The sequence below is a fragment of the Pimephales promelas genome, chromosome 3 (genome assembly GCF_988280905.1).
Source record: "Pimephales promelas chromosome 3, fPimPro1.hap1.1, whole genome shotgun sequence".
Taxonomy (NCBI): domain Eukaryota; kingdom Metazoa; phylum Chordata; class Actinopteri; order Cypriniformes; family Leuciscidae; genus Pimephales; species Pimephales promelas.
The window spans coordinates 4,756,664-4,782,111 of NC_142771.1; the positions used below are offsets into that span (position 1 = coordinate 4,756,664).

A 25,448-nucleotide genomic window follows, 5' to 3' on the forward strand; every position below is an offset into this window, starting at 1 on the left:
CTTAGTATAAATTGCATTTTTATTTTTGCTAGATTTTGCATTAGAATCCTTCTTTCAGCATTGTATTTCTGACAGAAGGCCTATGTAATAACATGTTACACATTTCTTCTTCAAGTTCTTGACAATTTCTCGCTCATTTTTACCCATTTTATAAAGTGTACTATTTAGTCTTGTATGTCCAAATATCATTCTTGATATTATTTTCATCTCTCCCACTTTCCCTTGAATTCTATAAAACCATCGACCTTTCTTCTCAGTATCCCTTTTTTTTGCAGCACCTTACCTTCAACCTTTCCTTAATACTGACTACATTCTTACTTATACTAACACGTAAGTTAATGTCATTCTTTTGTATGACTTCTTTGCTGCCTTATCTGACATTTCATTTCCTTGGATACCAATATGTGCGGGTTCCCATAAAAATACCACTGTAACCCATCATTTGAATTCTGTACAATACTTGCTGTATTTCTATTAAAATGTCTGGCCTACTTTCCTAGTGACTACTGTAAGCTAGCCAAAGATGAACTTGAGTCTCAATAAACATCTGATATCAAAGGTCCTTTCTCCTCTATCCACTGTGTTGCTGATAATAGTGCAATAATTTCCCCTGTATAAACAGATAACTCATCACTGAACCTTTTCCTTATTGTCAAATTAAATTCTGGAAGAGTAAAAGCAACTCCTAATACGTTGCTTTTACTGCTTTTTTTTTGCTTTTTCATCTATAGATGCGTCCATAGCTTTGATACTCGTTAATATACGTCTGCATCGAAGTACTGCAGACTTAACAATGTCATAGATTGCTCTATGGGAAAAGCTGCAGAAACCTCCTAACTGCATTGCAGTAACAAAGCCCACATCTCCTTTGGCCATTTCAGATTAGCAGCCACTCGTTCACAATGTGTTTACTCACATCAAAGTACATTTGTGCATCTGGCATTGAACGAGCAGGACTTTGCACAGGAAAAGAATTAATCTGCAATTGCTGAGCCTGTAAATCTAGCTGCCGCAATCTAATATCACGATCAGCTTTTATTTCAATAGCCCATAGCCGGATTCTTTGAGCCTCACACTCTTGTTTCCTTATTGACAGATCTAATTCCTTTAGTTTAAGTGCCATCTTAGGATCATCACAAGAATCAGCACTTTTAGATCCAGGAAAAAGCTCTTGATCTACAGTTTCCTCAGCAACATCTGGTACTTCCTCAATCACCAAAATGCAAAATACCAGCACTAACACAGCACTTTTTCTTGGTATTTCAATTCTAAAGAAGTCAATAGATCTTTCTTTCGACAACGATTATATTCTTCTGTTGTCGGCCTAAGTGTAAACGATATAAGATCAAAATCCATATTCTGTCCCTAGCACAGAACTACCCTTTTCACCAAAGTCAGAAACAGTCAAGGAACAAACCAAAATTACCGTAATAATAACAAGGCTTACCTCTCTCTTTTCTTTTCAGCCACAAAGGAAAATAATAAAGAAGAGAGGAGTTGTTTAACAGGAAGACGAGCCCCCAATTATTGTTACTTTCCACCCAGTCTAGGATAGAGGAAGGAACATTAAAGAACTAAAACTTTAACAAAACAATGTTTTGGCTCCAAAGGTTACATAACAACACAACAGAAATGTGGTACACAAGATTTATTTTGGTGTAACGCAAGAAAAGGAAGTTAACACTTCGGGAGTGAGAAAAAAGCCAAAAGAAAATACAGAAATAAAACCTCTAACTATAGGGACCCAATCTACACTTACCTTAATGAAAGCAACAACAGAATAGTTCCCTAACTCCCTCTCTACCTTAAACAGGAGAAAAGCGGTACAAAAATAAAAAGGCACCCACTCCCTAGACTTCCAAAGTTACTCTACATACAATATATACAAAAAAAGCATCAAAATAAACAGTATGATAGTTGGGTTCAGCAACAAAAAGTGTATACGGGTAGTTGACAAATGGGCAAGAAAAAGTACTTTTTTAGGAAAACATAACTTTTTAAGAAAAAATACATATTTTTATGGAGTATGAAAACTGCAGTTTCAGAAAATAGTAGTGGTAACTCATTTTGTCAATGACTTCACATATTATTTTCACGTTTTCATTCAACGATACTGTAAATATGTCCTATGGTGTGACATTTAAAAAGTACTGAGAAATTATATTAAATAACATTAAAAAAAATAATTGGGAGAATTGTTCACATTATTAAAACATTTTTTTTATGAAAGTGATATTTATATTATATGAAAGTGATTATTTATTTACCATGAATAGATTAACTTGATAAACTTTTCCCTACGAATATCAATAAAACTTTTTCGCCAACCTTACAAAACTTATTGAAATTGTACCCATCTAGGAGGAGATATTATTGAAACTCCCCTAATGCCAAACTTGACTCTTTTTTAAAAACATATTTTGAAATAAGTATATTTTTCTGTTGTTTTATGTTTGTCAAACCATAGTACAAAACGTCACACCAAAGGACAAAGATAGTCATTGCATTAAAAGAGTCAGACTATATAGTGTTTATAGTAACAATTATAAAGGAGGACATTTGTTTTTATTTTTCTGCAATATAAACTGTGCAAAACATATCACACCTAAAGTAACTTTGATAATTATAGATCCATCAAAACATAATATCTTTGAGAAATAGGCTACAGTAAAATGACATTGTCATTGTTCATCAGTTAAACAGTAACAATAGTTATGTTTCCATCCACACGTTTTTATCCGAATAAAGTGATATCAAATGAAAAATGCATTATGGAAACAGTAAAATTCAATTGAATTTCATGAATATCGACTCAAATGAAATCGATCATTTCGATTTCGAAATCGTTCGGTCTCATTGGATTTTATCTTGATCGATATCTGACTAATGCGATAAATGCTGGTGGAAACGTTATTATGGCGCGATCCATTTTGTCTAACAAAACTTTTGTTCTCAAATGTTTGCTTGAATGTTGAGCGATTCAGAGCGAAAAAGAATGGGAACACCTTAAAATGTCTCAAACCAAATCGATATACCAATTTGATCGCAAAACAGCAGGTGACGTCATTACGCACAGGTTTTTATTCGCTTTAAAGCTGTTGGATGGAAACACACTTTCACCAGCTTTATTCACATGAGTTTTTTTTTTTTTTTTTTTTTACCGAACTTCAGATAATTTGATTGACAAGTGTATGGGAACTTGGCTTCTGACATGAAAATAAAATCCATTGCAAGGTAAAAATGAAATTTCCAATTCCCTGAGAGAGCCTTCTTTTCATGATATCTGTTTGAAATGATGATAGATGAATGGATCAACAGAGAAATGAATGTAATGAGTACTCAATTATGAATCATGACCTACTGTGTTTTCCCAACAAATGTACTTTCTTATAAAACACAATATAGATTATTACCCTGTAATAACAAGCTTATTATGTTGAACCTGAACCTCACACAGGTCTATTCTGATACTGAATAATAAGCAGTCATTCAGTCACTCAGCAAGATCCCTGAATTATTTTAAGATGTAGGCTATATGAAGTATATGAAAACATTCAGTTTGATTTTCTTTCTCCGTCGTTTTCTTAGGATACTTTTAAATTTGCTCCCTATACTGTCTGGTCCCCTCTTTTGCACTCATCTCTCCCTCAGTTTTTTTTTTGTTCTAAAAAAGTTAAATAGTATTATAAGTAGTAGCACTGTATTTATGAACTTTATATTTGTTTATAGTTGTTATATTATAGATTATAGTCATTTTAGTAACACTCCAAAAAAAACGGCAATAAACATTAAAATTTAAGTCATTATTGAATTTAAGGTCATCAAAACTGGTCAAAAAAGAATGAAAAGAATGTTAACAAACTTTATCTATTTGTTTTAATAGCTTCTTAAGGAGGTATTGTCCTATTGTGTGACATCTGTGTCCTATGGTGTAACAGGCCAAAGTGTCACACCGAAGGACATTTCCTGTCACACCAAAGGACATTTGAGCTTTTTGTGGCATGTTAATAACTATGGTAATGCTAGCTGAACTGTCATTAGCAATTGGTATGATACATTTGCATAATATTACATAGTCCTGCTGTTAAAAATAAAAATTTAAATTAAAAAAAATATATTTAGGGGCGTCACACCAAAGGACAAAAAAAACTTAACAACTTCAGTGGTCTGAAATCATAGTTAAATATTTGACTAATTCTGAGAGAAATAATTGCTATGTGCACTGCTCATGGGCTTCATAGGGGTCTTCAGTCACATGACCTTGAATGGGGTCTTTCTACTAAATGTAGTTGTCCATGATATTGCCCAACATAATATCAGGTTATTGCGTAACACCAAAGGACATTTTTTTTCTGTGACAAACTTTATGAAATTCCCATACGTTTAGAAATGTATGTATAAGAAAATGATTGGCCACATAGTGAAATAGACACTTGCACAATTATGGCAGGAGTGCCCATTAAGATTTTTAAACATTACTTTTTTATTTATTAAAGGTAATGTTTATGAAAAAAATTTGTCTCCCGTCACACCATAGGACGATTTTGAGATTTGGCTCAAAGTTGTAAAAAAATAAAAAGTAACTCTGGTATTAAAACAATAAATTCATGTAAAACAAGAAAATGCTTAACCATTTACAGTATTCTAAATGATGAAAATGTGAAATAAATATTTTTTTATCTTCTGTGTCGGTGAAAAAGCCACGTCACGTCAACTACCCATACATCAACGTAACACTATTTTAGAGGCTTTTAACAACAAGAAGAAAATAAAGTGACTGAAAGAAGAATTATTGAACACTTATAAGTGAAATGACTGCTTTGTTTGTAACAGGAAACTCTCATGAAAAGACTAAAGGCCATTGCACACTGAGTACGAAATATTCGTATGCGTATTTTCGTGTTCGTCAGCCTAAAAATTCGTCACGCATAGAAACCTTGCACACCGAGTCCGTTGCGTATTTATTAAACCTTTGTGGGAAAAAACGCAAAAATACCGAATGGATTCGTCAAGCAGTGAGGATGATTTTTGCCCTCTCTCTTATTGAAAAGAGAAGAAAGAGAAAATATTACGTCCATCCAATCCTGAAATTGCGCCGAGAGGAAGGAGAGTTCCTTATCAAGGAGTTGCGAATTTATCCCGAGCGATTCAAAATTTACCTCAGAATGTCAGTGGGACAGTTTGATGCTTTGCTAGCGATTCTGGAGCCACATATTAAAAACAAGACCACCAATTTCCGTGAACCAATCGATCCTGAACGGAGACTGGCAGTGTGTCTGGTATGGACCAGGTAAGGACACACACACGGACAAACACACACACACACACACACACACCTGCGCGCGGCCCGGTGGAAGCGCTGGGCAGACAGAACAGCTAGGCTGTTATTGTGCCCAAATAATATATAGTTATCAAATAGGCTGCTCAATCACACCTTATTTGATCCTAAATTTCAATCTGATTGAAAGGGGAGGTTTATTAATTTCATAATCCAATATGAAATCCGGCCCTGAATTGTCAAAAGACCTCTCAAAATGCTGGCTCTGGATGCGAAAAACGCAGAAAATCGAACCCGATCCGATTAATTTTATGACGAACGAAAGTTTCGGAGGCGGTGTGCAAGCGTGACTGACATAACGTGAGGTTGAATTTTTTTTTAACGTGCGAAAATTTCGGATGCGAATTTCGCACTCTGTGTGCAATGGCCTTAAATCCTGAACAATTCTGTCCTGTTGATCATTAGTTTGTCAATCTCACGAAGACCAAGTTCATGATGTGTCTTGAAGATCTCACTGTCGAGTCCCTAAAACACAACGAGTTGATTCTGCTGTTAAACATCTGATTATGGTAATAGTGCGAACATAGAAATGCTAAGCATTCAATAATGTGTCCATCAGATCATTCATTAAAATCTCACATTATTCAATAAAACAGACGGGTTATGTTGCTTTATAAGGAATGATGAAGAATTCCTAAAACTGTTATGAATAATTTTGCCTACTTAAAAAGATGAAAATGATAATGAAATAACTTACATCTGGTTTAGTTTGATCTGCATGCGTCTGCTTTCTTCTCTTATCTTCAGCGTATCCGAGGTCTACGGAATATAAATACACTCATTTTAGTAAAATAACAAGTAGAGAAGGTAAAATACACATCTTAAGCCCTGAACACCCCAAGCCGACGGTCGGCCGTCTGGCAGATTTTGTGCGTTGGCCAACTAAGTCTCCTCGGTGTGATACACACAATTCCGTGCCGTTGGCTGAAAATAGTCCTCATCGGCTTTGTTTTGCGCGATTCGACATGTTGAATCGGCGTCGGGCCGTTGGGGAAAGAGAGAACTCTGGCTGTTCAGCTTACGGTCAAAACGGTAAAGCTAGAAGGCTGTTCTTATGTTACGTCTTCTTACCTGAGTGTTCCTTGGTGAATATTTCAATATTAACATGAGTGAAGTGGAATAAAGAAAGTGTTCAGCAGGATTGATATTCTAAAAGGTAAGCACGCGCTGCTTTGTTTACGGTGTGTATCTGCAGCCAGCAGCGTTGGTTTTCCTCTTTGAATGACGAATATAGACTATTATATCTGCAGAAATAGACAGTTGGCTCATTAAACGCAGGCACAGAACACACATTATAGCTGACGGTCGCCTGTAGTTCTCTCGGTGTGTTCAAGTGCATCTTTTTACCCTTACGAGAGCGGACGAGAGGCGACAACACAGTCGACTTTCATCAGCGCTAGTTCTTTGGCGTCGGCTTGGTGTGTTCCGGGCTTAAAAGAAATCTTCTGGGAAAGGTTTGCTGGATATTAACCCTTTAGAAGCTGAAGCTAAAACAGGTGTTTTCCACATATTTTTTAGATTTTTTTACTGTAAAAATCTAAAACAATGTGCTTTCTTCATGTGCAAGGTGTCATCTTTTTCAGAAAAAAGATTGGCTTTTATTAAATTAGTTATTGACCATTATTGTGTGATGAGTTTGCAAATAGAATTTAAATAGACAAAAAAATAATAATAAATACATTTTTTGATTTTTAATTAGAAATAAATTATTGAATATTGAAAGGTAGAAACTATCCAGTGTAAAACGTTCACTACAGAGGCGAGTGTTGGCGGTGATCCTCATTTCTTCTTCATCAAGGTCGGCTCTCTAAAAACCTCTTCTTGATGTGATCGATTTTAAGGGAATTTAAATGAAGATACCGATCTGTTTTGTACATGATCGCATCCAGGTAGTAGACCATGCATGTCCGTGTCGAAGGCATAGAAAACTGTAGGCTCAGCTGTAGTAACTAATAGTACTGACAGTCACTCGCGATTGAGTGGCGAATGTGTTCGGGGAGTGTTATGGGGAGAGATCAGACTCTGTGCGTCATCAAATAGGGGCGTGTCCAGCAGCTCATGGGCTCCACTGTGTCATCGAGCCCTGTTTTAGCCCCGCCCAATTAATCCGTAAAATTGCAATGGTGAAAAACTGTTTAACGGTCTAACTCCACATTTCAGTACTTCACAGTTCACAGTCTTTGTAATATGTTTTAGCAATACATATGTAACATTTATAATGTGTTTAGAACTTTTTTGTAGAATTGACTTTTCAGGGACTTTAATGTTGAAAATAAAGTAATGAATACAAGTCTTTTTTGTGACATTGTATTGCACAGTTTTCATTTAGGACACTTTTTTTCATAGACGCACACATACAAATGCATCCATTCATAGTTATGCACACACCACATGCTAAAATCCGTGGAAGAGTAACGGCCATCCGCCACCCAATTTTCATTAAGATCATCCCAATCCCCTCTTCTGCTGTGTCTACCACTTCATTCGCCATGTATTTGTTAGTTTCTTTTATTATTTATCTTCGTATTTCTCTGTTCAAATCCTTCCTTCCCACTCTGCCTGAAATTACCTTAAATAAGCCGTATAATGCTGAAAAGCACATGTTGTCCACTGTCAATCTGAATGTTTTGATAGTGCAAACAGTTGAAGAGTTATGGTACAATGAATACAGCATGCTGGTCTGTGTCGACGACGAACCGTGGTCACTTTTATCCAAAGCGACTCACAATTGCTATATATGTCACTGGTCGCACGCCTCTGGAGCAACTAGGGGTTAAGTGTCTTGCTCAGGGACACATTGGTGTTTCACAGTGGATTCGAACCCGGGTCTCTCACACCAAAGGCATCTCATCCACTGCGCCATCACCACCCCATAAAATAAACATTTATATACTTTTAACCACAAACGCTTGTCTTGCACTAGCTTTGATTACGCGTTCAGATTGAAAGGTCACGCGGAAGAACCAACCTAGGGTTGAAAAGTGAACATGCAAAGACTAAGTCAAACGCCCATTTATAAATAAATAAAGATAAAACAAAGATGTCGGACGATTTTAAAGTTGGCGGAGAAAATAAGAAGCAGTTTTTCACCCTACTCTACATTTATTAACCCAAAAACATGTGATGCTTCAATGGCGGATGGTTTGTCTAGATGCGACTCTTATTCCTCGGCTGGGATCGGATCGTGTAGAGCCGTTGAAGTCATTATATGGAGAAAATCCTGGAATGTTTTCCTCAAAAACCTAAATTTCTTTTCGACTGGTGAAAGACAGACATGAACATCTTGGATGATGTGGAGGAGAGTACATTATCAGGACACTTTAATTCTGAAGTGAACTACTCTTTTAAGAAAGAAGCGTCAAAAATAGCAGAACATCAGGTAGTGAGAGCTCACCTCATCATCTTCATCCTCGTCATCATCCTCACCTCATGCAGCTGAAACAGTGGTTAGATGAGCTGAAGTGTTGAATAACACTGATGGAGATGTGCAGGTTCTGCTGTGTGAACACAAGTGACAGTCAATGATCAGTCAACAACTGACTTTATGCAACACATGTAAAAATCATAATTAATCAGTTTAATATAAACAATCTACATTTCTGTACCTGTCTGTGCCGTATCTCAGCTGCAGATGTTCATGTCCAGATGTTTTGCTGTATTGGTGTTTTATCTCGAGTCCTCCGGCTGGAGAACAGCAGTGATGAACTGATATCAGCCGTTTCATTAAACACTTCTCTCACTGATCTGTTCTTCATTCTTCAGTCTCTGACTCCTCTCTTTTGCTCATCACGCTTTATATTCTTCTAGTCTCAGTTTAGTCCTCTTGTTGTTTTCTGTCTCATCTGCTCCACTAACAGATGAACGATGCAGAACTGCTAGTTTTCTCTTCTGTCTCACTTCACAATGAGAAGAGCATGACCAGTGAAAATATCATTAACTCATCAGGTTTCCATGAAGTGTCAAAGAATCCAGAAGTATCAACTACAGACACAGATGCCTTTTGGTTTCTCATCTTGTCTCTGCTCTTCTTCCTCTCTCTGTCTCCTCTTTTCTTCCTCTCGTCTGCATCTCTGAGCATCTTCATACATCTGATGACTGTAGTGTCCTCCTCCATTCTGCTCTATCATTGTGTCAATCTTCTTCAGTAGATCATTCACCTGAGCTCTGTTTCGCATGTCTTTATTGTTCATGATGTGATATCTGCCTCCACACTGCTGCACAAACCTGCTTAGAGTTATATTCTGTCTGATGAGATCTTCTGCTCTCTTTCCCTCTAACTGATCACTGTGGGTGAAGACAGCGATTGTGTACTTTGTCACACCTTTTCCATACAGCTTTTCAATGTTTTTAATAAAAGCTTCATCTGCTTCAGCGAACCTCTCTGAAAGTGACACCACATATAAGAGTGCATGAGGGCCTGGACTACAAAGCTTAACAGTCCTCGCAATTCCAAGTGATATTTGTTTTGGTTTTACATTTGGGTCAAAATATCCAGGAGTATCAATAACTGTCACCTCTCTCCCTGCAATGACTGATTTCTGACTTTCAGACTGTTTTGTAACAGAGTTAAAGTTGCGCTCAGTTTTAAATGCAGTTTTCCCCAGGATTGTGTTCCCTGTGGCACTTTTCCCAACGCCGATCTTTCCCAGCAGAATCAGTCTTCGGTCATTGCTGTTGTTCTCAGTAAATGTTCGTCTTTCTAGAAATGTGTCTGTCTCTGTTCCTGATAGAATATAAAAACAAAATGAAGTTACCAGATATTAAAGAAGTCATTATGCTGTATAGCCAAAACTCCTCATAATTCAATAAAGACGCTATTATATGAAATTATGTTTATGACAAACTATGTCACTGCTTATATTAACATACAACAAAAATGATCTTTTACAAACTTATATGTTGTAGGATTAAATATCCTTAACTATTACACAAACATACCAAAATATGAATGTTAACAGGCTTTTAAATAGCATAATGCAATTTATATCCAGTTTTCCTAACGTCATGAAAAATGTACATGCACTTACGTCTCTCAGGCTTTATTTGTTTAATCTTCTCTATGTAGTTATGCACTTGTTCAGGGTGTCCTGTGATGTTGTTGAAGACGAAGTATCTGTTGTCAAATCTCTCTGCAACTTCTTTGAGGTCTTCAGATTCTGTGAGGAATTCCTCAATGGTCTGTCCTTCTCTCTCCAGCTCATCTCCTCTGGTGAAAATGATCCAGGTGTTCTTTAGGAGAAAGTCTGGCAAATAATCTTCAACCATTTCAACTGTGCGTTTCTCTTCTTCAGTGAATCTGTCAGTCTTGATCACCAGCAGATAGACAACTGGATCCTCTGTATCAAACTTTGGAAGCCCCGCGTATCGTCTAAAAACCTCTTCAGGACTCATTTGACATGATTCTGTGTCAAAGAACCCTGGTGTGTCATAAATGGTAAGATTTACTCCATGTATTGTACCACTTGCATGCTGAACTTCTTGTGTTACAGATTTACAACTTTTCTTTGAAACGAAAGCTGTTCTTCCCAAGATGGTGTTTGCCGTGGCACTCTTCCCAGCTCCAGTTCCTCCCAGTAAGACAACATGATAATGCTGAGCCGAGGATTCGTGTTGTACGGTTCCCGCCATAGCTGGAATGTTTTAAATCAATCTCTAGAGCTGTGAGGAAGTACAATTAGTAAAATCAGTGAGTTCATCTTTATACAGTTTTTGTTAACAAGAGGTTCTCAACGGCCTCTGATGTTCTAGCAAAACCACTAGACACCTGCAATCTTCTCCCAAAAAAGCGTTAAAGTAAAAAGAAAAAATGTAGTTTTTTCTCTCAAAAAAAAACGTTAAAGTAACGGTTAATTGTAATGGGAAGAAGAGCAGAGGCTTTACTACACACAGAATAAACTGGTTTGTGAGGAAATAATGATCATTTAAGTCACGAAGAGTCTGTACAATAATCTTCAACATATTTTATGCTAAACAATACTTTTGTTGGGAAAGATATGTATATTTTACTATGATAAAGTTATTTTATAATGGAAGGCAATGTCACGACAGGCAGGACTCATTTACGGCATCACCATAGTATTCATAGTAATATTGAGTGATATTGTATATTGTCTAAAGAGAGTAAAAAATACAGATGTGTTCTTTCTTTGACTTTGACTGGTTTTACCAGTTATGATAAGACTTTAATTGCAATGACAATTTTTAATTGCATGTGGTAAATGGTGTGCTGACATTATGCACTTTAATGAATAAACACACAATTATTAATTTAAATATCAATATTTTGTTATATTTACCAGAGCCAAATGTAATTTGTTCCACCACTAGATGGCGGTGTGCATCAGTGGTGCAGGTGAAAGCCACACCTGTTCCATCACATGGTATTTAAATGAGTTGGGTTGAATCAGAGGGGGACAGGTGGAGTGAATTTATGGTTCTTACCATAGAACCATAGACATACACTAGACGTCACCTTGGGGTTCTAAGCATGCGTCAAAACCGCCGCCATCTTGGAACAGGGGTCTTGTCATAGGAAGTAGCTAAGTAACGCTGCTATCTCTGCCTTTACTTCGAATTAATTGATGGTGGCGGACTTTTGTGCAGCGTATGATGTTCACGGATGAAATCTGAACTAGGAAGAATGTTTTTAAAAAATAAAAATAAAATAAAAATTCTTTCTGTAATCAATGATAAATACATGTCTGACCGTTGGAACAAACCAAAAAAACAAGAAAAATCGCATTCATGATGATTTATGGTGATTTTATTTCCGTTAGACCTGTGTCTACTACATTGATGCATTAAAGTGATGCACTAAAGTGGAGGGGCTCCCGTTTCAAGATGGCGGCTCTATTGACGCATTCGTTCCAATGAACTGCCGTAGCCAAGGTTAGGTCTAGTGTATATGTCTATGCCATAGAACCAGTGCAATGTAAAATCTCTAAGCTCTCAATAAATGGACGAAAACAACTGTTCAAACGAATATCGCTGTGTACAGTGTGTTTTATGTGTGAAGAACACCTTACCACCTGTCTTGGGCTTATAGGAAAGCCACTACAATATTGTATGTTGTTTAATTAAAATAAAACATTCTGTTCTGTTAACTACTGTGTGCCTAATGATGATATACACTTTAACGAATTACAGTAAAAAAAAAATGTGTATATATATATATATATATATATAATTTGAATGAATTAAATATGTATTAAATTACAATTAAGTTCTTAGTGTAATCTTAAATGTAGTTTTTTTTGCGCCATGCAGTGACTAATACTTTGCAGCTAAAAGACATACCTTTTTTCAGTCCTACTGCACCTTTATAACGACATAACACCAAATTTATTCACAAGACAAACACGCTAATAATCCACAACAAAATTGTTTGACATAAACTGTAACTGACTAGAACTGTAACTGTACTACACAGTGATTAACGTGAGATATTTAAAAAAAACGCACTATTTTAGCCTTTAATAATAAATATAAGAGTATTTATTTAAATACAGCCTGTCTTTTGCCTCATGCTGGTTTTACCCTGTATGTTGACTCTCTGGGGTAACAGCACCCCTATACATTTCTTATATTTTCAAACTGTGAATAAGGAACTCACTATCAGTTTCAATAAAAGTTTTTTTAATATTAACTTGCAAGATTGTCGACCTATCTATTTGGTCTTCATTTCCTACACACCATTATCACCTGCAGGTGTATGATGGTGTTTAAGGTACAATATGTATATTGTTTTCACCACAAGAGGGCACAATAATAAAGGCATGTCTTTATGACAAAGTGATGAGCTGAATGATGGGACTTGCTGTCAAGCTGATGGATCTAATAATGTTTAAGGATTAGTGAAAACACAACTGTTTTTTAACATTACAGTGGTATGAAGCAGGTCGCGATTGATAAAGAGACAGATATCACACGCGAGTGCCGCGGATATAAAGGCATGAGGAAATTTAATTCTACCGAACTACACGCAAGTGCTGGATTACTCACACAGGTCCGTTTTTTTGATGAATTAAACTTGTGAAGTAACGCAGCGCTGCTTCAATGTTACACGATCACACTAAACGGCATTTAAATATGTGTTGAAAGTTATAATGTTATACTATGTGTTACTTTGTTTGCTATACGAAACTAGCAGTAAGCTAGATCAACATTAGAATAACATACTGACCATATTCTAACATTTCATCATGTTGAGCTAACGTTATATAATTTTATGTACATTTGCTCACCTGTCTAATAAAACTGTCGTGACTCGTGAAGGTCTATCAAGTCCAAATTAGTCGCAGACGTGGAGCTCTCGGCATCTCAAAAACGCCACGCTATTATTTATCATCATTTTAGTTCTTGTTTGTGCCGACTGCCGAAGTCTGCTTGCCATGGTCTATGTTTGAAAGAAACGAGAACTATTTTACAGAGGAGGGCTGTAAGATTAAAGTGTTAAGAACATTGGTAAATGTAGAGACTTTCCCTTGTAAAGTTAATAAAAGACCTCTTGTATTTGATTTCCCGAAAGACAAAGTGGGTCAAATTAGAACAAGATTTCTTACTTTTCCACTTTTTCCAAAGGTAAAAGAGGTTCAGTTTAAAATTATTAATGATATTTATCCTTGTAATGATTTCCTAAGACACAGATTTAATATGGATTGTAATGAGTGCACCTTTTGTGAAGCGTACATAGAGTCGTTGGAACATTTATTTTATTTATGCAAATTCTCAAAGAAATTCTGGGATGACCTTTATAATTGGTTAAGATTGAAATATGAAATACCTGACTTTAATTTTAAAACTATTAAATATTTGTTTTGTTTTTTGTTACGATCTTGAATTTTTGGTGAACAATATTGTGCTGTTGGCCAATTACTTCATACACAAATGCAGATTCTTTAAGAACCCTCCCACTTTCTTACACTTCCATAAAGATTTAATGATCTTCTTCAAAGCTTTAAGACTGGTGCATAACAAAAAAGCCCTTGAATTATATAATCTTCTGAAGGTTTTGTTTGTTGATTCCCCCCTTGTGTAATATTTTATTTATTTACTTGTTTATTTTGTGTTCTTTACATGTTTTTTTCTATTTGTTTTTGTTAGATTTATGGTGTTCATTTATTTTTTGTGCTGCTATTTGGACTTCTTTGTAATCATTTAAGATTTGTATCTTGATGTTTGTTGGTATTTTGTATGTTTCTTTGAGCAATAAAAAAAAGAAAGAAACGAGAACTGCGTGCCGCTAAACGTTACGCACTACGCAGTTGTCCATGTCTGTCGCCATGGTTACGTCACGGCTATGGTAGTATGAATGGAAACCATAGACAGTAAAAGAAATGGACAGAGCGATCTCATTGGAAATCCATTGAGACGATTGAAGCCCGTTTTTGGCGATTTTTTAGCACTTCCGTCCCTGACGAGCAGACTCAAACAGAGCTTGACTACGTAGATGTGACGTGAGTGACCCGTCTGTCTTCAAGTAGCTGTGGCATGAAAAATCTGAATCATTCCCTTCCGAAACATGCAGAGGCGGAGAGTGTGAATAGGAGCTGTCCATGAGCTTGTAAAAGGAGACAATTTTGCTAAATATTCTGATTAATTATTTTGTCATTTTGCCTCCATGTTTCCCTGATTGGGCGTGAGCTTCTTCTCCTGTCTATACGGTAATCTCTCTACTGTGTGACAGAGAGTCGCGTGGGTATGACACAATCGTTAGCCTACTTTCACTAAAACTGCTTCTACGGGGTCATAACATAAGCTACAAGGTAATGGAGCATTTTATACATTGTCGTGTTTCTTTAGAAATAAATAAAGGACAAATGGGGTCTTCAAACCAGTCAGATGTAAAGTTATTCACTGTCAAAGTGACGCCAAAATGAATGGGAGTCAATGGGAATGCTATCGCAAGTGAAGTTCTGCTACAAGATGTCAGCTCCCGCGAGGCCTCAACTTCCGGTCGATGGATTACCCCCTTGACGGAAACCGAGGATAACGTGGATATTGCGTCATTGACAGGCGACTTTTTTTTCCAGGGCGGCCACTTATTTAAAATTGTAATTTCTCTGAAATAAAAAAATCTTTGGAGACTTTTGGGATATTGTAAGTACACAACTGCAGGAAATAATCACATTGCAGTGATTTTTCGTTATTTTATTACAAAATTCATAAATATTGTACCTTTAATTGATTATATTTTTAAACAAAATAAACCACTTTTATGATTTACTTTCACACAAAAAATATTGCTCCATAAATGTTCAATACAATATAAAAAAACTACAACCAAACATAATGGGAGTAATGAAAAGCACATATTTCGTAAGGTGTGCCTTTAGCCTTAGCCCCACTTTTCAACGCTTTAAGTGCTACTGTAACATTAAAAACCCACTAGATAGTGAGTGTTTTTAACAATTATCATTAACCCGAACTAGGCATTCAGCCTACTTGCTTAACTGAATTAGAATCAAACTTTTACAGACCAATGAATTTTAGTTCAGGCCTATAAGAATAGGCTACAAATCAGGGGCGTGTTTAGGGGAGGCTGGGGAGGTGCCCCCCCCTAGGATAAGCCCTGCCTCCCCTGAGAAATGATCTGTCCATCTGATGATGAATTAAGATTTAAAGTGGATTGTTTTGTGCATATTTTTCCATCGCTAGCGGAAGGGTCTGACCCAACAAAAATCCAGTTTGGCGCTGTTTGACAGTGTGCGCGTGCTTCGGACGTATACGCACTCAGAAAAAGTGCATGTGAGAACAGAACGCCAATGAAATGTTTACCCGGCAAAGCTTTAAAGCACGAGCAAATGTTAAAACTTTTGTGATTGCGATTCAAATAAGTGCAGTGTCCTGTGAGGGTAACTCTACTGCTGCATTTATTAACATGTGATGTGAATGTACGTCGAGTATTGGGACTGAGACGCCAGAACTGCAGCTGATAGAATGTGCGCTGTAGCACGATACTATCATATTATACTATATCATATTTCAGTTTCCATGTGCTTAATGTGTTTCCACAACAATGTTAGTGAGTAAATCTACTGAAATGGCCAAATGATGAATGAGGGAAAGCCGTGTGCAGTGTGTATGCTATATAGAATATATTTACTTGCTCAAGCAAGTGGTAAAATATTTAACCATGTAGGCCTATTTATATTAAAATCTGATTCGCAAACATTTTCAATTAAAACTTAAAATTGACAAAAACAGCAGACTCATACCTTTTCTTTTGCATTAAATCTTCATTTCACAAAGAACTTGTTTTTCCATCTCCACGAATGAGAATAGTGTCGTTCATTATGTCGCCTTGTTGAGGTAAATTAGTCTTCCTTGCTATACCCCGGTCTTAAAATAAAAAATGACTGTGAAAAATATAAGTATGTAATTAAATATATTTATCTAAGTCTATTTTGACCATAGATCTCAAAACTCTTCCAGTAGCCCCTTAAAGAAAAAACGAACAGTCCTAACCAGAACGTTCATTACATTTTTTTAGCCTATTGCTTTTCTACTGCCCGTTATTGGGGTCATTTACTTACACTTTCTAAGTGACCTTATGAACAACTGAAAATTCCTAAATAACTGGTTTATAAATAATGCAATACTTCATTTAGAAATGCTAAATTGATCATTAATAAAGTATGAAAATACAATTATTAAACACAATATAGATATGCTTTTAAATCAAGAATAAGGCATTTATAGCTGTATTTATAAACTGCTTATTAATGTCTAGTAATGCTTTATAAATGATGAATGAACTGTTTCCTGATTAATAGCGTGCAGTTATATAACTAAATGAATGAATGAACACCTATAAGGTTCCATATAACCTTTTTTTTCTGGTTACAAAGAACCCTTAAGGGGTCTTTTGATTGAACCCTTAAAAAGGGTTCTGTATAGAGTGTACAAGCTCCACTAATTATTATAAAAAAAAATAAAACTATATTTAAAAAAGTTATGTTGCCTCTGCAAATCATATCATAATTTCAATTCTTATAGTTTGACAAAAATAGCTTTTATTTCAACTCTCTAGGTCTCCTGACCCCCTGCATGTAGCCTAGTATGTTTCCTTTTATCTAGGCCTACATTTTTACATTTATTCATTTAGCAGACACTTTTCTCCAAAGCATCCAGAGAATAACATTCAAATACTGTTCTCATACTGTTCAAAATTGCACAAAATTGTTTACCTGGGGCAGCATTCACAAAGAATCTTTGTTACAAGTAGCTCCTAACTGGCGAAACTCCTAAAAATAATGGGGGTGTGACTCATTACTTTAGACTCCTGTTTAACTAAGAGTAATTCACGAAACATTTAAGCCCTAAAAGTAGCACCTACGTCTGGGACAGTTTAGAATAAGAAACAAATTAATTTACCTCTTGTCTACAAACGTGACTTCAGATTAATTAAAAAAATAAAAAACTCTCATCCTTCTCGGTAGCCTACTCCTGTAGCACGTCTTCTAGCAAACAAACACAGGCAATCACCATGATCTGAGGGCTGTTTCACAAAAGCAGAATTTAGAAATCCAGGATAAGAGATAAAGCTGGGCTTGACCTAGCTGGGCTTAATCAGTGCATCCTGGCTTTATCAGTTTCACAAAGGCCAAACCAGGCTCAGGAGGAGCGGCTATGTCAAGCCAGGTGTAAGACATTCAGATAAGTGGGAGTCAACAGCTTTCTTCAACAGACCACACAGTCCATCACAGATTCATTGATGCTACAATGGATAAGTTGCGTGCGCCATACTTCCAGTGTTGGGTGTAACTAATCACTAAGTAATTAGTTACTGTAATTTCATTACTTTTCCCTGAAAATGTAAAGTAAGGGATTACTCTTCATTTATCTGTAATTTAATTACAGTTCCTTCTGATGTAATTGAGGTAAATACTGTGTATAGATCAATCCGATCTCACAGCGATTCGTATGTATTTTATGAGGAATCTAAATATTACGACCGCACTCGTACAAATTCGTATGAATTATTGTAAAATATGTATGAAAAAAGTGTGAAATGTCATGAGATCAGACATAAAACAATAGTGGGTTTAACATCAAAATGTAGCCTATTGTCTGATGCTAAAAAGTATGTTTTTATAGCTAATGTAACCTTCTCCACCTTGGTCAGTTTAAAGATAATTCATGCAATTTTTATAGTATTTATTTGAAAGAATTAAAACAGATTCATGCCTATCCTTGTATTATTCAGCTCGTTGAGATTGATATGGGATTTTGAAAGTAATTAGTAATTAAATACTTTTTAGAGAGAGTAATTAGTACAGTAATCTAATTACACTGTTGAAGAGGTAATTAGTAACTAATTAATTACTTTTTTAGAGTAACTTACCCAACACTGCTGTCAGCTGATTAATTTATGTTACACAGCTTATTAATTTACGTTCCTCTTTTTTGTTACACATCCTATCAATATTTACAGAACAAACATGACTGGACCAAAGAGGACCTGGCAACAGGTCAAGATCAAATATGAGAACTGGTAAGTGTCTGATAAAATTTTGGGACCCAACAGTCTGCACAGGTAGCGGATGCCATCCCCAGAAAAGCAGTAGGGTAGAGTGGGGTGAAATGCCCCCCAAGGGGCATAGTTTCTCTTTATCATAATTACTACAGTAACATATTTCTGTTCATCAAAGTCTTTATTTTACACTTTAATGCAGTATAACTAGGCGGTAAATATTTGAACAAAACATGAACATGACTTCAAGTGAGCATTAGCTAGCTAGCTTGGTGAATGCAATGATGGAAGGTGGTTAGGTGACCCAATGATAAAACAGTGACTTTTAATGCATTTATGGAATATATTTCACTATTAATATACTAATTTATGTTTAATATTTATTTAGGGTTTTCTGTTTTTCTTGATGATAGTGATGAACATCAATTATAGGCCTCAATTATAGGTGTAGAAATCAAAATATTCAAATGTTAGAACTTTGGCTATTTTGTACATTCCTGAAATAAATATTAATAGGTATATATATTATGTTGTTGCATTACTTGCCTTTTACTTTTAGAGATTAAAAACTATGCTCATTTTGCTGTTGATCTATGAAGGAAACTGGTTGGTAAGAAAGGGGGCATTTTACCCCACCTTGGGGGGTGTTTTACCCCACCGCTGGGGCAAAACGCCCCCTTTGTACAAAAATATTTTCAGTCAAAAAACAAATTAATTATGAAGGTTGAGCAATTTTAATATTTGGTAAATAACTCCTGCCAAAGACACTCAAAACTGGGATGGCAATTCTAGTCACATTTATGTTTTGTTTTACAGTAATGTCACATTTTCCTTAAGGGAGGCATTTTCCTCCACTCCACCCTAACGCTCTTGCAGGTAATTGTCGGGAAAAGCCAATGGGTCGGACCTGTCCCGAAACACTCTTTCACGTCTGAAAGGCCTTCTCAATATAAGTGCTTCATCAGATGTCATCCAAAAATGGGCATGCCATTGTAAAGGACGAAACATGTGTTTAGAGCTACTTATATTGCCTGACTTGATTGACAAAACTTTTGCTTCTTTATCAGCCATATCTCTAAATTCCCTCATCACATACAATAGCCTATTAAAGACCTATCTGTCAAACTTAGAACAGCAGTCTTCAAAAACACAACTGAACAGTAACAATGCCCATATGGATTATTATTATAGTTAATAATGGTAGGCTACCATCATAATGTTACAATAATAATAGTAGGCGACTGAATGCCAATATGTATCTGAGGTATTTTAATGCAGACTGATAAAATTGCGGTGAACACATAGATGACAAAACGGAATAACTGACAAAACACATTCTGATCGGCGTGACCGCTGACTGAACAGATAAGGCACCAGTATTGACTAAGCCTGGCTGTTAGCCTGGTCTGGAGCAGGCTAGCTGCACAGAATAAAACGCCATGGTAACTTATGTGCTACTGCTTTTGTGAAACCGAGTCCTGGCTTTATTCAGCCAGGATATCTGGAAAATCCCGGCTTAATCCGCTATCTTGGTTTTGTGAAATAGCCCTCTGATATATATGAATCTGTCAATAATAATATCATCACCATATTATTGATGTTGACCTGGTTTGATTAACTTTTATGTGATAGCCCTATAGTCTAATAGGCGCCCTGTGCCTATCTCTGGGTTCCTGGCTTAGAAAAACATCTGCACTTAAACAGATTGTGTGTAGTATAGCTTAATTTTGCGTCGATTTTTTCAATTGTTTATGTTGCCCCCCAAACAAGCCAAATGCCCCCCCCCCCCCAAACATGACATCCTGGTACCCCCTCTGCTACAAATTATGTAGTACACACGCAAATCTACAATATCTTCCCCAGGAAGATTTAATACAATTTGAAAAAAAGGTAAATAGTCCAACTCACCAAAAAGATTATCAGCTGTGCTATGTTTAAAAAAAAACTGGGCACTCTTCTCTTCTGCAAGCACACTTGCTCGGCCATCACTTCCACTTCCGCAATCATGAATCTCACTGGTCGTCACGTGACGCAACCTATTTCACATTTAAAGTCCCTGTAAAGTCAAAATTAAGTATGTGTTCTGAGTCTGTCATATCACAGAAAAATGTGTTATTAGCCACCCAGCCAAATTTGAATGAGGAAAGATTTATCTTTAGAGATATTTTGTCTAAAGCTTCCGACCATAGAATAATAAAATATGTGTTTGAATTTTTAAAGAACACTAGGATCATTGAGCGAGTGTAGGTTTTTTTTAGCTAGATCATCAAGCACAACATATATGGAGGGTGGCGGTAGTGCGCTAAATAAGTCCGCATCCGCCGTTAAGCAGTCAAGAAAGCTGAGGCGGGAGATAGAGGGGTTTCACCGACGTCACGTTCTGGGCGGTAACCCGGATGCGCGGCCATTTTGGAGGTACTCGGTGTAAACAACTGAATGGAGCACAATGGAGTATTGTGCGCTTTGGATACTTTAAGTGAATTATAGCCATGTCTAAACAACAGAAAAGCTCATCAAAGCGCGTCCAAGATGCAAAGGCATATAGGGAAGGACTTGGGCCACAAGAAAAAACGCGATATTTTGAGAAATTACGATTTATTGGCGGTGCAGATCCCTACGAGTTAGCTCCCTCTTCTTAGATCCATAACAACCCGGTGATTCTTCCTTCAGTTGCATATCCTGATATATTGAATTGTGCACCTTTTCTGTAATTGTGATGTGTTCTTTAAATATTTTTGGCATTTGTTTTTTAGTTGGTGATATTTTTGTAAAGCTATTTTGACAAATAAAAGTTATACTCAAGTTACATACAAAATTGTGTTTACAGTTAGTGTATTGCACTATTAGACTGTATGATTTATAGTAGTGTAAAGTTTATAAGTGTCCTGATAAAAGTCTTTTTTCTTTAATAAATCTGTGTTCTGATGATCGGGATATGCTGTGTGTTGTCATCCACAACAAAACAATGACTTAATGACTGTAAATTAACAATCATTTATAGATCATTTTAGGCTTAATAGACAAGTCCAGACATGGATTCATTTATATTTTTATTGGCAAAGTGCATATAAAAATATAATTTAGTCAAAATCAACTACTGATGGACTAAAGTTCACCAGAGCACAACAGACAAGTCCAATCTTATCTATGGTACAATACCCATCACTATCTTTGTACATCAATAAATCAATTGGCAATATTCCCCCAAAAATTGTATATTTCTGGCACACACAACCAATCACACCCTCAACATGAATCCTGATGTGGGCAATTTCATGCGAATAAACATGACATCAATTACATCAGTGACAATCCTTGAAGCAGTGGCTTTTGACACGTTGAATGCATATGACAGGAAGGTTGTGGAAACATTAAGCCTAAGACGCATCAATGTCAGCATCAACTGCTTAAACTTATCAAGTGACTTCCTCACAGGGAGGTGGTGACTAAGGAATGTGAATAATACTAACAGTATCTGGTATGTAGGTAGGCCAGTGAAAAATAAAACCTTTTCATCCTTGTCAACAAAGGCACTTTGGTCATAGGAAGTGGACACATGTGCAACATCAGAGCTCAACTGAATGTTTTCAGTTCTAAGATTTTGAAGTTCAGTGGTCATACCCTCAATGACATCACCAGTCAATTCAGTTTGAGTCCCTATGCAGCAAAAATTGTTGCTGACAATCACTTGTGGTGGGGTCATCAGCAGCACTAGAAGCAGTAGCAGCTTCAGCTTCAGCTGGGTTCGAGTCATGCGACGTTTGTAGCTTGAGTTCCCTGTTTCTTTGGTTGACTGAGGTGAACCTCCTTGCTGACCTGTCAGTCCAACAGATGGCACAAAATCTGGGTCATCCTTTTGGTAAAGGTCAGACTTCTTACCTGTAATATAATGAGAAATACAGCACATTTTAGCTCTACATTTTTAAGAACGATAACAATAACATATTAAGTCATTAATGCCACATGCGGTAGCCTGATATGGATTATATTATGTCAATGTCAGCTTTGTTTATATAGAACATTTTAAATAGCCAGTGTCCTAACGTTACCAAAGTGCTTTACAGTAAAATAAGCACACATAATTACTATTTACTATTCAAAATATTAATATCATTGCTCTAGATGTCTAGATGTCTAAATGTGTTATGAGCCACTGCAATCAATATTTCACAATACCTGACAAGAAATGTGCCGAACAAATCCGGATATTGTGCAGATTTTTCCCTCGTAGATGTTGGTTGAGCTTTGCCAACCACAAGCGCCTCCTTTCCTCTGATAACTTCTGGCATTCCTCTCCTTGGTTTTTAATAAATTTTGGAAGTCGATAATATTCCAAATGTTTTTCTCGGTTTTTCCTATTAGTACAACCTGAAACACGCCAATAATTAAACATTTTCCTTGACGACGTTCGAGATATAGCTCAGTGCCAATGCTTATAGTCTCAGCCTCAGACGTCACGCCCACGGAACGTTGGCTAAACGTCTGATGCATATGGTACACTTAACTGGAAACACTTCAGGAATGTCGAAGTCGTCATCTGATTGGTTGAATTTTATCGGATTTCCGGGGGGCGTCAGTGTCGCGTTTATTTTCGGTCCGCCGGGAAACAAAGCGCAGATGTGATTGCGGAAGAAAAACTGTTGTGTTTATATGAGTGGCCTATGTGAGTGACAATGAGCATTTCTCAAGATCAGCTAAACGTAGTTGTATGTCCCCTCCAATCTATTATGGAAGATCAAGTGAAGTACTTAATTGCGAAGGGTATATCAGCTGCGTTTGTGGACAAACATGAGACAGACGCTGACATCGCAGCTGGCCGATTTAGTATTCATATATAGGTCGCGCACACTGGATTATAAGGCACATAAGATACTGCAGAGTCAAACGTTTGACTGGGTTTGCGTTATGCATCCACTAGATGTGCTAAACTAAAGGCTAAAGGGAATGTAGCGAGTGCGCGGCGCCGGAGGTGAGGCGTTTATTTAGTAGGCGTGAGCGCACTGGGGTGGGGACGTAACTTACATTCGTGTGACAAAGCGGACATAAGATGGACATGAGCGAGTTCGTGGGTGAATTTAATAACACGGAGCGTTGTTAGCGCCTCCGGTGACTGCTGACTGACTTGTTGCACACCGGTCTGTTGTTGTGGGGACATTTCCACGCCCCGAAACATGACGCTGAACGAAACGAACTGTAATTGGTTGTTTGACATGTCGGTCTAACGGCCTTATGGGCGGGCCTTGACCAAAGAAAGCTGCTATGAATTCCAGACCTTCAGCCGTCAGTCTGAAGGTCTGGCTACGCGAGACTAATGCTTATTGTGATGCGGAGTGCCTCCAAAATGGCCGACTTCCGGTTTGATGACGCGTCGTGAAACCCCTCTATAGTCGTTTCGGCCATAGATAGACGCTCTATTGGCCGCTTTGGAACGTTGCTGCGATACGTCAACGGGTCCGCCATTTTGCGGAGGTCAAGACTGCATTGTAAGTAAACGGGTGAGCAGCGTTTTTCTGGATAAAAACGTTTTTGGATAAGAACGGTGAAGACACCCATACTGAGATATTTAAGTTTGCTCATTGTGGAAAAAGCATTTTATGTGATTGACCAGATTTTAGCAATAACATTGATAAGTGGATCTTTCATGATAATACATGTTGTGGTACAACTGGGCATGCAGTGCAATGCAAATAGTAATTAACATAAAGTGAGAAGTAATAGTAAATAGTTTAGTCAATAAAATAAACAAATAGTATACAGCACATAAAATGGTCATGAATATAATTATATTAAAATATTGATAGTACAGTTTATGAATAATGCTATAATAGCAATAGAATAAGACATTTCAACTACAGAATACACACACACAAAAATAAGTTAAATAGTTACATATATTTAATATTTAGCTCTTTGTGTTAAATTTCAGTTTTATTGATCAGTAATAGGCTAGCCATTATAACAGTAGCTTCAGTCAAACACCTAGCAGGATACAATGTTAAAATAGCCTAAATATAAAGTTATGAAACTTTACTTTGCCCTCAGCCAAAACTATTTACCAGAGAACCATTTATAGATTAATGAGACCAAAGATAAACACAAATTATACGAATTATATCTCATGTTTAACCTCTAGACTAGAGACATCCGAACCAGCGGCAACCGTCAGAAGCACTAGCCGAGGTAATTTACGGCTGTTCCAGGCGGGGGAGACGAGCGCTGGGCGGGGGCGCAGCAACGCCGAAAACTTCAGATCAAATTTTTAAATAGGCTCTATCTTTATAAACAAACCACATATTTGAGCTTTAAACAACTACATTGTCGACTGAAAAACTATTAAAACTACATTTCGTGACACAATAACAGTAGTATTTAATCTCTAAACGTTACTTACTAATTAAATCATGACCAAATACAACCAAAAACAAACGTTCAGTCTTGCTTGTGAAAGGTACTTCCTCGAAAGCTGTTTTCAGTTGTGTGGCGATTTGTACAACCCAAAGCAGCGCACAAAACAGGCATTTTTCTCAATTCCCGGTATGAGAGGTATGGGAAAGAGGCGCCGTTGACGTACGCTCCAGTGGCCAAGGGCGTCTATGTATTTATTATGTCTATGGTTTCGGCCCCGTTCACCAGTAA

General features: G+C 36.8%; 1 protein-coding gene across 4 annotated transcripts in view; it reads right to left on the reverse strand.

The window, feature by feature from the left end:
• The window catches only part of LOC148981893 (GTPase IMAP family member 8-like), a 128,823-nt gene extending 108,017 nt beyond the window's left edge, over positions 1 to 20,806 (reverse strand). For 2 of the 4 annotated variants that reach the window (XM_089129145.1, XM_089129146.1), the window contains exons 1-3: positions 20,721 to 20,806; positions 10,366 to 10,996; positions 8,944 to 10,061 (exon numbers count right to left, since the gene is read on the reverse strand). In XM_089129145.1, coding sequence (XP_088985271.1) covers positions 9,316 to 10,061; positions 10,366 to 10,966 — 1,347 coding nt within the window. In that variant the 5' untranslated portion in view covers positions 10,967 to 10,996; positions 20,721 to 20,806 and the 3' untranslated portion in view covers positions 8,944 to 9,315. Of the gene's footprint in view, positions 1 to 1,633; positions 5,804 to 6,035; positions 6,098 to 8,732; positions 8,836 to 8,943; positions 10,062 to 10,365; positions 10,997 to 20,720 lie in introns of those variants that run through there. The other 2 variants (XM_089129144.1, XM_089129143.1) reach the window with 2 other exon arrangements.
• Positions 20,807 to 25,448: the final 4,642 nt, after the last annotated feature.